The 12288-nt window shown below is 46.6% G+C and overlaps 1 protein-coding gene across 5 annotated transcripts in view; it reads right to left on the bottom strand.

Moving 5' to 3' along the window:
* Rasgrf2 (Ras protein specific guanine nucleotide releasing factor 2) overlaps window positions 1-12288 on the bottom strand; it is a 236113-nt gene that overhangs the window by 31573 nt on the left and 192252 nt on the right. For all 5 annotated transcript variants that reach the window (XM_028891013.2, XM_028891014.2, XM_028891017.2 and 2 more), the window contains exon 18: window positions 9685-9791. In XM_028891013.2, coding sequence (XP_028746846.1) covers window positions 9685-9791 — 107 coding nt within the window. The remainder of the gene's footprint in view (window positions 1-9684; window positions 9792-12288) is intronic.

Genomic DNA, 12288 nt, shown 5'->3' with positions numbered 1-12288 from the left:
CACAGTGGTTTGCATTAATAAGGTTCAACCACCCCAGGCTGTAATCCTTTGTTTACAGTAGCATTGAAAATTCAAGGTCAGACTCACCATGGAGTGAATTCAAGGCCAACCTAGGCAACTTAGACCCTACTTCAAAATAGAAAGGAACAATAGGGCTGGGACAGAGCTCAGTGGAAGAGTGTTTGCCTGGGATGTCGCAAGGCCCTCAGTTCAAGCCCCAGGGCTGGAGAAAGGAGGAGAAGAAGTGAAATCTGTGAATCAATACTTCCCACTACAACCAAACAAGTCATGTTCCCCGTAGTGAGGAGCATGGTTGACTTAAAAGTGTGTTACCTTTAGTTCACCGTCGTGAGTGATAGCAGTGCATCCCAAGCCTGCATCCTGAGCTGACCACACGGTATCTTTCCCTATTTCCCTACTCACAACATACAATTTAAATTCTTCATCTCATGTAAAACTAACCATGTTGATAGCTTGAGCATTGCGAAAACCACATTCGTTCTTTCCAGAGAGCAGGGTAACATGCCGGCCAAGGGGACTCTGGGGACTGGCGGACTCATAATCAGTAAACACAGTTCAGGGAGAAGGAGAATTATGAGCGTGATTTTCTCTGTGGTCAGCATGGTGCATTCTGACAGTGCAGAGTGGAGCAGATCTGCACACACAAGTTGAAAACCCCGAACCAAGGTCCGTAAGTCAGATGCCTAGGATGTGGCAGGTCCTGAGCTCAGAGGCTGACATTCAAGAAAATGGAAAACATTCGTTGGCTGTCTGCCTTCCTGAATTACACAAGATGGAGAGTTTAAATTGTGTTACAGAGGTGTTAGATTCGGCTATTTTGTGAGTAGAGAAACAGGGAAAGATGCTGTGTGATTACGTTGGGATACAGGCTTGGGATACAGTCCTCATCACGATGAACTGAAGGTAACACACCTTTGAACCAAGCATGTTTTTCACTCTGTGTCCACCTCATGGCCTCTGGGCTGCATGCTGTGAATGGGACCCTATCTAGCACCAGAAACTCACTTAAAATATTGAGAGTTGTTGTTATCATTGTTGTTGTTCTTTGAGACTTGACTACACCTCTTGGGTGTGAATTTTGCAGATGACAGCAATGTGTCACAATGTCAAAAGGTAGGTGTGGTGATATGTGTTCCCCAAAATATTGTGCACCCTAATAAACTTATCTGGGGTCAGAGAACAGAACAGCCACTAGATACAGAGGCCAGAAAATGGTAGCACACACACCTTTAATCCTAGCATTCCTAAGGCAGAGTTCTATCTGGATCTCTGTGAGTTCAAAGCCACACTGAAAACAGCTAGGCGTGGTAACAAGAGCCTTTAATCCCAGGAAGTGATGGCAGGAAGCAGAAAGGTATATAAGGTGTGGGGACCAGGAACTAGAGTCTGGTTAAGCTTTTAGGCTTTTGAGCAGCAGTTCAGCTAAGATCCATTCTGAATGAGGACTCAGAGGCTTCCAGTCTGAGGAAACAGGATCAGCTGAGGAATTGGCAAGATGAGGTGGCTGTGGCTTGTTTTATTACTCTGATCATTCAGCGTTCACCCCAATAACTGGCATCAGGTTTGATTCTATTAATAAGACTTGTTTAAGATTTGTGCTACAGATAGGCACTCCTGGTATAACTTTAAAATTGAAAGCCAGCCCTAGTGGGGGGGATGGGAACCTTTGAAGGGCACCTCCTCACCTTGTTCCACTCCTGTAACCCTCTCTGGCTTGCCTGTGTTCACATCTCTGGGCAGCACTGACCCTGGATCAACTTCTCCCTTTGGAAACCCTCACTGTCAAGCAGGGGGAATTCCAGTGTTCCCTATTACCCAACTACAGAGGAATGTCTCAGCCTCTTCATTTGCATAATGGGTAGGAAGTACTGATGGAGAAATACAAGGAAGGACAGAAGTTTGAAAGATCCTGTGTAGTGGGTAGCCATTCCAGCTTGGATCTGGAAGTTCCAACCCCCATTGAGACTCTGGCAACTGTCACGCCTATGAGGCAGGGCCAGGGGAGGCGCCTGGAGACCCGAGAGCTGGATGGGCCCTCGATCTCTCTGTGCGCTCTCTCTGTGCTGGGACGCTGAACGGTGAAGATGGACTGTGCAGAGCTCCGGAGAACACCGCTGGATTTCGATACACCTTCCCCAGACCCCACGACCTACCTTTCACTTAATTTGTGAGTTACACCATTAAATAAATATCCTTTTAACTACATGGAGTGGCCAAAATAATTTCTCCAATAATCCTGCAAAGCAAGAGCACTTCTTCAACAGAACTTCTATACTTAGCAACAATACTTCTACATGTATCAATACATGTTCAGTACTTACTAGTCACTCAACAAAGTTCTTGAAACTACAAAGAGGATCAGCATGTAGGGAACCTGTCCTTGACTATTTCCTTGAGTCTACAGCCCAGGTGCTAGATCCTAGACAGTCAACCTCAGACTTGCTAAACACGGTGCCTGGCTCCTGGCTGGCCCACACATATTTCTTGACTGAATGAGTACAAGTCCGCTGAGGACAGATGAAGATGAACTACCTAAGTCTTAAAGTGATGATTTGGGAAACCAGTTTAGCAGATGTGAACTGGAAAGTGCTGGGAGAAGGCAGAGTACAAAGATAGACACAGAGTAAAACAAAACCACTGGCTGGAGGCAAACAATAACGCCACCACCAATTCACCGGAAAGGCAAGCACCGCCCAGAAGATGCATCCTTCAACTATTTTCTGATGCACAACTCTGAGTTTCTAAAACTTGCAAAAAGCTAGCCTCTAGTCTTCAATGGTTGAATGAAGAACTTGGAAATACTGCTCCATAACACTGAAATTAGGTAGTTCTCAAGCTTATCTCTTTAAGTCCCCCCCCCTCCCCTCACAAACAAATATTTAGCCTGGATAAAAAGATGTATCAGGGAGAGAGGTCCAGAGAGAATTTTTCCAGAGTGAGTGTTTTGTATTAGGGTTCTAGTTAGGTGAGTAATGTAAATGGATCAGAGCTTTCAAGACAATAACACAGACTGGAGGAGAAAGACAAGTCTAGAAGGGCTTGCTTTTAACTTCAATATTTGTAACTTTGTAGTTGAATAACATCCACTGTCATTGCAATGATCTGTGAGCTACTTTCAATATAAACCTTGGGAAAGCATTAGGAGAGGATGTGGTCCTGCCCATGCAAAAGGTTGCTCAAAGAGCTGGAAACAAATGCCCATTTTTCCTTCCTCATAGAGGAGAGGCTCAGTGCGTAGGAATGTGGCGCGTGGAGCGTTGTTCATGGTAATCCAAGGGAAGACTTGGTGCACAAACTAGTATCTTATATGAGACATTTGGGAGCAGAGGTGAGAGAAGAAAAGAAGGAAGGAGAGAGGTGAGACAAGCTAGAGGATGCTTGAGTATATAACTGGCTTCTGGTGTCCTCAGGATGCTCTGCAGTGGTGAGAGCCTTGGGCCAGACCTGGACCACAAAACAAGGACTGATGACATCCCAGTGCATGTCTGACCATCATTCCCCTGGTGAGGATGTGGTCGCACCCCACAGTCTCCAGCCATGCTTCCCACAGAGTGAAGTGAGAGCAGGGGGTACCAATGAGGAACAGTAACCCTGCTGCCATGACACCTCATCCGGAAATAAGGTGAGAATCTACGGAAGCAGTCAGAAGCCATTTGCTGATTCTTAGTGATTTCTTAGTCAACAAAAGCCACTGTCAAAAGGTGAAGGGACCTTAAATATTTTTTTAACACTTTAAGTAGTAGTTGTAGCCACTAAAGAGAAGAAAAAGTCTTCCAAGGACACTGGCATTTTAACTGCTTTATCTAGTTCATACCAGCTAGTAAATCCTATTGTGAATGCCTCACCAATACTAAGAAAAGCCTGGAGAACTTAAAGGGACTTCAAAAGACAAATGTAGAAATGGGTAAGAGACAAGGGGAACTTAGTAAGCAGTTAATAAACTAGGATTAAAAACAAACAAAAAGAACTTTATTGCTTGTTTGTCTGGACCAAGGAAAGCAAAAAACAAAGAACAAAACCAACAGCTAAAACCAAAACCCAAACAAACAGAACACACACCAACAAATCCCAGAGAATCCCCAGGTTTCACACACACAAAAGTAAACACAGACTTCTCACATAATAGTTTTCACTTAATATTTTGAATCTGACAGGTAATTCAGTTGTGCATAAAGAACCCCATGCAGCTGGGTGGTAGTGTGGCACACACTTTTTGTCCCAGTACTTGGGAGGCAGAGGCAGGCAGGTCTCTGAGTTCGAGGCCAGCCTGGTCTACAGAACGAGATCTAGGACAGGCTCCAAAACTACACAGAGAAACCTGTCTTGAAAAACCAAAAAACCAAAAAACAAAAACAAAAAAAAAAACGAGTGCCACCACAGGGTCAAATGCTGTAGGAATCACGGTTGTCATCAGACTATGGTCTAGAAACCTGGGAGACCAGAGGAGAGGAAAAACAAAGCTGCTGCCAGGGAGCCGAGGGCAGACTGGGCATGTGGATGGAAAAACACTGGAGGCAAATGGACAGATGCAGGAATGGGCATAGACTGGAGGGCCGAGCCCCGGGATAGGACAGCGCTGGCTGTCGGCCAAGAGCCGTCAGGAGAGGTGACGCCAGCTGCCTGTTCAGTAGCGAGTTGCGTTCTCCCACCCACACCAGACACTGTGCTGCGCTGTTCTGGCTCGACCTCCCCTTCAGATCTAGAACAAAGGATGCATCTGAACTCTCCGAGCTCTGATGTGACACTGAGTTCTGTGTTTTGCAGAGCGATGCCAAGAAATAAAAATTAAAAAGAGGCTTCTCCAACTGTCAAAATAACCAACAGTTGAGAGGAAGTGAGTACGCTTGCATCTTGGGCCCCTCTGATCCCAGGCATCCTTGAGCAAGCTTCCTCCGGGCTATCACACCAGCGCCCACTTTCCTGATCTCCCCGAGTCACTCAGGCACATTCTTATTTCCAGTGTCGAGACACAGGGAGACACTCTGGCCCTTCCCTTCCTGGGGAGGGAGGAGTCGCCATCTTCTCTTGTGATTCAATACAACAATGGAATTATGTAAAGGTTATATTTTTCCCTGCACAGGGATGGGTCCTCCTCCTCCTCATGGTCCTTCCTACCATGGCAGTGGTGGACACCACATGTCAGGACTGCAAGAACTCGGGTCTCAGTGCTGGGTCCAGTTTCCTGCCAGATCTCTGGTGTATACTAGTAGCGATTTCACTTTAGTTAAGTGATAACACCTCAATGCGTCCGTCCACCATGCTAGCCACCCTGGAGATCAATCAGCCACGTGTGCCCAGAAGCCACTGGGCAGGGCCCTCCAGGAACAGTGCTGCCCTTGTCCCCGTCCTGTAACATTCAAGAGCTTCACAGACGCCCTCTCAGAACTCAGTCGCTCGTGTGTCAAGTGCAGGGACGACACTGTGCCTACCCGAGGTCAGGGGTTAGACTAGACAGTGCCAGCACAAGGCTATCTCCACCAAGAGTCGACGTCCGTAACAACATCACCACCTGTCACCTCATGTAATCATCCCCGTGGCTCACAGCAAGAAGTGGCATTAGCCCAATGTTTCTAGAGGAAGAAATCTAGGACCTGGGGCAAGGGGGTTTTCTGAGCCACATAGCTAGCAAATGTGAGAACAGGGGTTTCATTCTCCATACCCCACCCCGTCTCGGGGATACCCCCCATACCCCTCAGTGATGAGATCCTTGTCACCACAGGTGTGTCATGGCCTCCCTCTGGAGTATCACCTCAGCTGTTAGGGACCGAGCACTCCGCTCCCCCGAAATCTCTGTCCCTCCGTCTCTGTTGTCTGTCTGTCTATCTGTCTCTTTCTTCCTCCCTCTTTCTCTTTCTGTCCCCCGTCCCTCTCCTCTGTTTATAGGATAAAGTTACACAGAGCTGTATCAGCTACTTTTCTCACTGGGGTCGCAGAATACTTAGCAGAAACCACGTATGGAGGGAGGGGTTGACTCTGGCTCATGGTTCAGCGGATGCCTGGCTCACAGACCGGGTGATGATGGCATTGTGGGATGCAGCTCCATGATGGAGGAGAGTGAGGCAGCAGGTCCCATCTGGCTGGCCGTCAGGAAGTGGGGAAAGTGAAGAGAAGAAGGCCGTTCTTCTGCTCACGTTTCCCTTTGTATTCATGGCAGGGCTGGAGTCCAGGGAACCGTGCTGTCCACATCGGTGTGGCTCTGCCCTACTGAGTCAAACCTCTCTGGATGTTCCCCCACAGTCACACCCAACGGTATGGTATGCCTCACTAATGCCCATGGGCCTATTAATCCAACTATGTTTATCAGAATTAATCAGACTGAACTGTTTAGTCAGAATTAGCCATCACAAAAGTCTTCTTGCAATGGGAAGAGGGTTTGTGTTTGTGGTATATATATAATATTATATTAGAAATATATATCTCATTAGAAACATTGTTCAAAGCAAGAATAAACCAGAGGAAATTAACACAGCTGGGCAGATTAAGGGCTTATCCTGGATATATTAAAATGGACATCATATTAATAACAACACAAGTAAAGCTAACAGAAGCTGAGCAATGCTCTGGAAGAGATAGTTGACAGGGAGGAGTCCTCTTGGGGGCTGGACATGACGTATGTCTTGACCAGGGTGGCATTTCAGGGAGTTGGTCACTACAGAGGTCACCGAATTACACACTTAGGCTCAGTGCCATTTATATGAAGCCTATCACAGCCCAATAAGAAAGGAAGAAACTATATAACTGCAATACAAACTCAAGTGCTTCATTTTCAGATAAATACGTCTTTCCAAGTTTGCCATAAAATCCGCGCAAGCAGACCGGGGTGGTCTGGAAATGTCACGGCTGGATTGTTGGAACACAGCCTGTGAAATGGGCTCCCTAGAGAAGCCGTACTTCGGATGACGTCATCAGGCAGCCTCACTGTTCTCACCATCCTCCGCTGTCCCGGAGTGTGACGTCAGGACCATTCAGTTACCACCACAGTCTCATTGGGGCAGTCGGAATTGCAGTCCACACCAGTGACCTGTGTGACCCTGTCCACACCCGGCCTGCTCTAAGGCCGGAAGGCGACACAGAATGCTCCGTATGCTCCCTCCACCTTGACCCCACACGTGTGCTGTGGCTGCAGATGCTCACGGCAAAGAACAGAGTCTGGTGTGATACGCAAGGGGAACCTGGTGTTGGCACCTTCTGGGCGTAGCAGAAGAACAGTGATTAGCTTGCCCAGGGGCACTTCAGGACAGCTCACCGGACCCAGGTCATGCCTGGTCTCCTGTGAGTCATTTTCAACATCCTTCTGTCCTGGGTTTCCAATACTCCACTTCACCCCGACTCTCCCAGTGGGATCATAGAACCCCTCCAGGCAGTCTGTTGGGCAGGGCAAGGGCCAGACCGGCTTCTCTGAAGGTCTACTTGTTCACAATGTAGAGAAGGCCCCCCTGCGTGTGCATACACAGCTCCCCGCTTGGCCTCAGCGAATATTTTGTACCTCTTCCTAGGGCATGTGGCTGGTAGCTTCCTTAAACCGAGTCTTCTAGGGCTGACTGAGAAGCAGCTCCGCTCCTCCCCGCTGTGGTAGGGAGCTAACCCTGCCACCCTCTCTGACATGTCCTATCTTGACTTCCCACTGGTGAGTGAACACAACTGTGGCTGGGTTGCTTTCAAGAGCTCTATCTCGTCCTGCTTAGGTGGCCTGGCCCCTCCCCTTGAGGTGTGCAGCCTTTGCTTCTTCGGCCTGAGGCTTTGGTCCTCGGCCTGAATGTCTGAGGCAGACAGAGGAAGCAGAGGGCGAGGCTGTTGTGCAGGAATTACACTAGGCACAAGGGCTGACAGTGGCCTCGTGTTCGTTCCCATGACTGCAAACTCCTTGAAGTCAGAGACCACGGAGATCTTAGTCGCTCTCACACCCAGCCCAATGCACAGGTCTTATTAGTGGATAAATAGAGAAAACAGAAAAAGAGTAATAGTGATGCTCAATGCATAAAGCCTTTGGGGGAACCAAGGTTGTGTCACGACACTAGGTCATCTGTCTGATCTCATGCTTTTAGAGGTTTTTCCTGGGCCCACGGTGAGGAACATCTCAGACATTCACCCGAGTCGGAGGAAGAAAGCTGCAACCCCAAAATCACAGCCGCAGCTCCTTTTCAACATCACTCCATGTCTGTGACATTTCTCAAGTGGACGGAGTCTCTTCAGAATGACCAATCAATAGACAACTCAGAAAAACAAACAAACAAACAAACAGGATTGCCCTAGAATGTATCAAGTCTGTGACAGCCACTCAAGTGAGCAATAGGTCTTAGTGCACTTGCCAGCCTGGAAGTCCCTCAGAAGATCACAGTGACCACAGGAGTCAAGAGCAGCATAGCCCGGATATCTTCAGAGACCTGGGAATTGTGTAAATTATGCACAAGGCTTTGCAGCAGGAGGTGTGTGGGCACATGGGTGTGTGCATGTGTGTGTGTGTGTGTGTGTGTGTGTGTGTGTGTGTGCGTGATTCATATAAACGCTTCCTCTCCCCAGCAATGCCAACACACACACTGTAGTGTAGAGCCCAGCTTGTGGGTCCATTGACAGACACAGCCTGTGTTTGGCTCCCTTTGGAAACTAAAGGACAGAAAACGACCTCGTGGAGAAAGTGAGCAGTGGCGGCATTAAAATGTCAACTCAGTTCAGCAGCAACCAAGGGCTGTCTGCCAGGAGCGCAGCCCCACAGAGCTAGCAGAATGAAGACAGATGCGCACCTGCAGGGGGCAAGCGTGTCTGCAAAGCGTGTTTCACGGCTGTCTGCAGAGAGACAGAGAGACGAAAAGAGCATCTCCTCCATCCTCAGCAGGAGGGGTCTGAATCACAAGTATCCACGCCGCCCTTTATGCGTAATGTAAAGTAGCCTTCAAACTTTGTCCCGTCTTTGACCTGAGCCAGTCAGGGCCCTGGTCTTTCTAGTCAACACTTGTACAGACTATTAGTCAACATCGGGTCCAGGAAGGCCTGACGTGGAGTCAGCAAAGGACTGTGCAGACTCAGAACCAAAGAGGTAAAGAGGGATTGGCTTTATTTTGCACAAGGGGAATAAATTCTACAAATGTTTTGAATAGAAAACCGTGAGATTTCTTTCAACTTAAAAAAAAAAAAAAAGAAAGAAAGTCATAGGAACCAAAATGTAAAAAGACACGAGGTAAGATTTTGTGAACTTTGTAAATTTTGTGAATTGGTCTAAGAAAGCCTTCCCCAATCAGATAAAATTTATTTTTGGCCTTTATGGGGTACTGCGATGTTTGCCTCCAGGGGCTCTGGGCGCCACGGAAGATAGAGGCCTCTGCAGCCCAGCTCCACTTTCTGAGGGGACCCTGAGAAATGTAGCCCCAGGGTACTCTAGTGCAGTTGAGACCACGGCTGTAGTGTGGGAGGTGCCGCTGCTCACACATGGGGAAGAGGGGAGCCGCCCCCCCCTCCCCGTTTACCAATGCACTTCGGATTATCAGCAGATGGGAAATGGCAATGTTGGAAATAAGTGTGCCTTTTCCTTACATCTTCCCCTCTTAGCCTCTAAGTCCCAAGGCTTCTGACCACAGTGTGTCAGGAGATGGTTTACACATGCGATGACTTCAAAAGCTAACTTAAACAACAACCCCTTGAAAGTAGTCGCTGGAACTTCCGAATTACCTGTGCATGCTTGGAGACCCAGTGACGGAGGACATTCAGGACTCGATTGGTGGCTGTTCTCCGTATGATAAACTCCTTGTCACATGTTCTCTCAGTATTGTTAAACCCTTTGGAGGAAAAAAACATACACACATTGTAGTTAGGGCCAGTCCCCAGGGACTAGAAAAGGTCACTTATTTTAGGACTCCTGTTAATGAAACTCACAAATGCTGCATTGTGGCAGGGAGGGAAAGTGGCTTTAGATGTGTGGATTCTGCTTGCTTATTACATCTCCAGCCAGCCCCTCCCCCTCATAGTTACAGGTTGCAATTACATGAATAATGCACACGTATTTATTAAAGGCCACCGAGGAGAGCTAGCGACCCACTAATGACATTTCTATTTATGCCTCTCATGAGCTACAATACAAAGCCAAGAGGGAGCTTTAACAAAAGAAGTGGAGCCAGTGTGGATCTATTTATACCTGTGCCACACCGTGGTTGTGTAATCAATAGTACCAGATATCTGAACTCACAGGGCAGGTAAAATACTCTATTGTCTGTCTGCAGACAAACAGGATAGCCAGTGTTTGAAAAGAAGTATTTGAAAGCTGCTAAAAGTATGGATTCCAAATGTTTTCACCTCGGAAAACTTGTAAGAACATGAAATGAAAGATTTGTTGTTAAGTTTGAATCACTACACAATATAAACATACCAATGCATCTCTTTTATACTCCATGAGTAGATAATAGTTATGTAGGTAGTTGGTGCTTGCCAATTGCAAATAAAATAATTCAAAACAGAAAGACTTCCAGAAGTGAAACTTCTGTCCTTGAATTCTGGTAAATTATATCGGTCTCTGATGTCTCTTACGTGTCTGTCTCACGGAGTTGTTGTGGAATTACTCTCCTGAACGAGTAAGTGTTAAACATTGATCACAGTACCCGCCCAATGGCAAGAACTCACATGTCAGCCATTACTACAATTCGACATTTATCTGGTGTCTTTTGGTGGGTGAGCAGGTGCAGTGATCTTGGGCTTTGTACATATGAGGCAGCTTTCCCACCACCAAGCTCTAGTCCAGTGTCCGGAGTCGCTCTGTGCAGTCACGTCACTGCCTTAGTTGCCTTTTCACTGTCAATAAAACATAGTGCTTCACACTGACTCCCTTTTAAAAAGATATTCTGTGATCCAATAATAATTAAGCAATCTATTTCCTTTAAAAATGAATATATCTTGGGCTGGCTGCAGCTCCATGGTGAACCACTTGCCTAATATGTTTAATACCCAGGGGCCAAGTCTCAGAACACAACAATAACTCCTCTTCAAAGAGCTGTCTACACTTGCTGGTTCCATTTCCTCATTTCTTGCTGTCTCCACGTCTCACTCCAAGCTTCTCACTTCCTCTCACCTACCAGCAAGACAGACTCTGCGAGGTCACCAACAGCTTTTACGTCTATATATCCAAGGGGCTCTCTGCAATCACTCCCTCAGAAATGTATCTTTTAAGTGACTCCCCATAGAGTTCCTGATCTCATCTCTGAGTTCCAGATCCAGGTTTCCAACTCCTCTTCACACTTTCCTCTTACAAGGAAAGCACACCACAAGCACAATATGCTCAAAAAGAAAGAGGCCTTTCCCCCAGACTCTGCGCTGACTGGTATCATCATCTCAGGAAAGAAACACCACCATTCATCATGGTGGGTAAGCCTAGAACTTGTCTGTCTCTCCCTAGATGATTCCAGCAACCCTCCTTGGTCTAGTTCTCTTTTGTCTTCTTAAATCTGGAATCCCAGGAGCCAAAAAGACCTTTTCAAAGGACAAATTGGATGTGTCAAATGAGTGTTCAAGGCCTTTCAAGAGTCTTCACAATAAAATCAGAAGTCCTCCTGTTGGTCTTTTCTGTATAGAACACACAGATTGCAAGCCCAGTGCCACTTTGAGATCTTTGGCAGCAATTAACCATGCAGCTCACACACGATTGAGCCAGTATAATAATGAGTATTCAGAGACCTGGTAATACCTGGGGGGCACTCATCAACCTAAGACAGAGCACCTGTGTGGCCTGGGCAGGCGTCTCTATGATGGGTAAGGTGACCTGCTGACGTCCCACATAACCCAAGTCAGAGCTCATTTTTTAATAAAAGGGGGACCTGCAGGGCTCTGGCCCCCGTTTTGGGTAACTGTTGCCTTGCTTGTGGACCTTGACCTTGATATCCTCCCAATGCTAATTTCCTGCCAGGTTCCACCCTCCTGAATGCTTAAGGGAAGTTCCTTGTCTGTGTATCCTGAATAATGGGCATTAACAGTTTAGATGCAAGATTGTAAAACATCAGTAGCGAACTTCTGCCCTCCAGGGTCCTCCCATTGTGCTGTAAGCCTGTAATTAAGACCTCCTACCCTTTTCAAGAAATGACATTCGACATTTAAAATTATATATATATATATATATATATATATATATATATATATATATTTGAATGAATACTGCGAATGTAATCTATGAATACCACAAATGTGATTAATATCACGAGTGTAATTTAAAAAATAAAAAAAAAACATTTTGTAGATATCTGTTAAGTCCATTTAATCTATGGTATAGTTTTATTCTGAAGTTTCTTCTTT

This window comes from Peromyscus leucopus, chromosome 11 (assembly GCF_004664715.2).
Source record: "Peromyscus leucopus breed LL Stock chromosome 11, UCI_PerLeu_2.1, whole genome shotgun sequence".
NCBI lineage: Eukaryota > Metazoa > Chordata > Mammalia > Rodentia > Cricetidae > Peromyscus > Peromyscus leucopus.
Note: the sequence above shows the minus strand (reverse complement) of the source record. Positions and strands in the feature narration are given on the sequence as shown.